Source organism: Brassica oleracea, chromosome C9, assembly GCF_000695525.1.
Source record: "Brassica oleracea var. oleracea cultivar TO1000 chromosome C9, BOL, whole genome shotgun sequence".
NCBI classification, from domain to species: Eukaryota; Viridiplantae; Streptophyta; class Magnoliopsida; order Brassicales; family Brassicaceae; genus Brassica; species Brassica oleracea.
In genome coordinates, this window is record NC_027756.1 from 49,050,127 (window position 1) to 49,052,383 (window position 2,257).

The window sequence follows — 2,257 nt, forward strand, 5'->3', positions numbered from 1 at the left end:
ATAACACAATATCGTACCAATACATGAAGAAAGTCAACATATTCATCACGCCCAAATGGCTAGAAGGGACATAAGAGCTGAACCCGAAATAAATGAAACGCTAGAAAGTAGTTGTATCGTAAAGGTGGTTGTTTGACGTTCGTGGTGGAGGAGCAGAGGAGACGCCAGGTCGACCAAAGCCATATAGATGAGAATGCCAGCGGAAGCGGCATTAAGGAAACCGGACACTAGAAGCGATACTGGGCTATTCTCGTCATAATTTCGGGATACACAAATCCAGATTAATATCCCTAGTGGTGTAGTGAGCGAGAAGAAGCCGACCATAACCCAAGTTTTTGAAGCTTTAAACTTGGCCTGCAAGAAATAAAAGAAGCCTCACGATTGTTAAGTTTGTTTATTTTAGTTGATGATATAAGGAGATTGTAAGATTACCTCAGAGATGCAACTACCAAGGCCAAAACCTTCAAACAGTTGATGAAAAGTTATTGCAGCCACGAGAGGCTTTATTGCGCTTACACTCGGAGAAACTCCTAGAGATATTCCTATGATCACCGAGTGGACCACAATCCCCAATTCCAATATCTAACAACATAAGGGAGAGGGGGAGGAATAAATAAATTGTGATTAAATACTACTCAATATAGCAAGCGTGTTACCGAGAATTTTATATTGAAGAAAAGGTTAGATTTTGGCAACGGGGTTTTTGTTCATAATTGATCATCTTTTCAAATATTAATAAAAAAAATTGTTTACCTGAGTTAAAATCCTTTTCCTCGGATCAACGTGATCATCTTGGGAAATGAGCAGAAAGCCATGAGAATGGCCTATTGATGCATGAGTAGGAGCAGAGACAGTATCATCAGACTGTTCCTCGTTATCTCCACCGATACTCACCGGCAAGGCCTTAGCTTCATTCTCCAACCGAGATCTGTTCAAATATCCTGAAGCAAAGGACTCAGTCAACATGGTCAGAATCGCTGCGGCCATGGCTACGAGTTCCGTCACCGGAAAGTCTCCCCACGGTGGATTTTCTCCAATACACGGACTTGTGAGGCTATCGATGGCATCGGGAAGTATATGGACGAAGCCGGTGGCTAAGATTACTCCGGCTGCAAATGCCTTGACGAACAAGAAAAACTTGCTGTCTGACTTGAGGCCGAAGATAGGTAAACAGACTCCAAATACTCCGGCAAGAAAGATTGAGAAGACAGCTCCGATCTTATAGTTGAGTGTGTGATACATCTTTGCTTTGCTTGAATGTTGTGTGTGAAAGTGAACAACTGTCGCCCCTTATTTATACAGTTTTTTTTTTGGGATATACAGAGAGGTTTCTCGAGATATTGAAATATTTATTTACCGTATGTGAATTGTGAATCTCTGTACACAATGTGGACATCCAATACATTTCTGTTAGTTTTTTAACATTGAGATTAGGTGTTTTTGGAAGTATGACGACATTATTCTTAGTCTGTTGCTGTTGTTAACAGTTTTCCGGACATGGCAGTTTTTTATTGAATGCAGATCAATTATTTTTGTAATTACTCTTTTAGCTACACGTTCAAACATACTGTTGGAGATGGGCTTAGCACAGACCCATTAAGAGCTAAACCCAAAATCAGGCCCGGCCCATTAAGCAACAATTGGTGATTTCGCTAGAAGACAAAACGTACGTCACTATAAATAGAAGACGTCAGACTCATTGAAGGGAAGTCAGAAAAGTACAGAAAGTACAGAAAAGGAGAGCATCGCCTCTTCATCACAGACAAAGTCTCAGACGACCTCGACCACTAGACGAGCTCGGCCCAGACGACCTCAGACCATAAAATAGAAAGATACTTGTTTAGACGAACTGTTTAGACGAGCATCTTTAGTTCTTGTAATTGACCGAGCTTGTTTATTCTTGACTATTAATACGAAAATCTCCACCCCTTTACATCATTTATAAATATTACATCATCGACCGGATATGGAAACAACAATTGGCGCCCACCGTGGGGCAGGGGATTCTTCTTCGCCTCAAGACAGCTCGGCAGTCACAGAACCCACAGCGCAACCAGACGCCCTGATTTCTGCAACCACCGACCATCCTGGAATGACGAGCACACAATTAGCTGCTATGACAATCTCGGACCACCTAGCCAACACCTCGACGCCAGTGGTGACGACCTCGGACGAACCATCCATGGTGGCAACCTCGGACCATCCAGCCAACACCTCGACGATAGTGGCGACGACATCATCCATGCCATCAATGGTG

At 42.8% G+C, this 2,257-nt stretch overlaps 1 protein-coding gene across 1 annotated transcript; it reads right to left on the reverse strand.

Moving 5' to 3' along the window:
- On the reverse strand, positions 1–1,247 carry LOC106317286 (probable zinc transporter 12). The gene is made up of 3 exons (XM_013755127.1): positions 754–1,247; positions 433–582; positions 1–354 (listed from the first exon to the last, which is right to left on the reverse strand). The coding sequence occupies exons 1-3, from the start codon at positions 1,240–1,242 to the stop codon at positions 46–48; spliced, it is 948 nt and encodes a 315-aa protein (XP_013610581.1). The 5' UTR covers positions 1,243–1,247; the 3' UTR covers positions 1–45.
- Between the last annotated feature and the right edge of the window lie 1,010 nt (positions 1,248–2,257).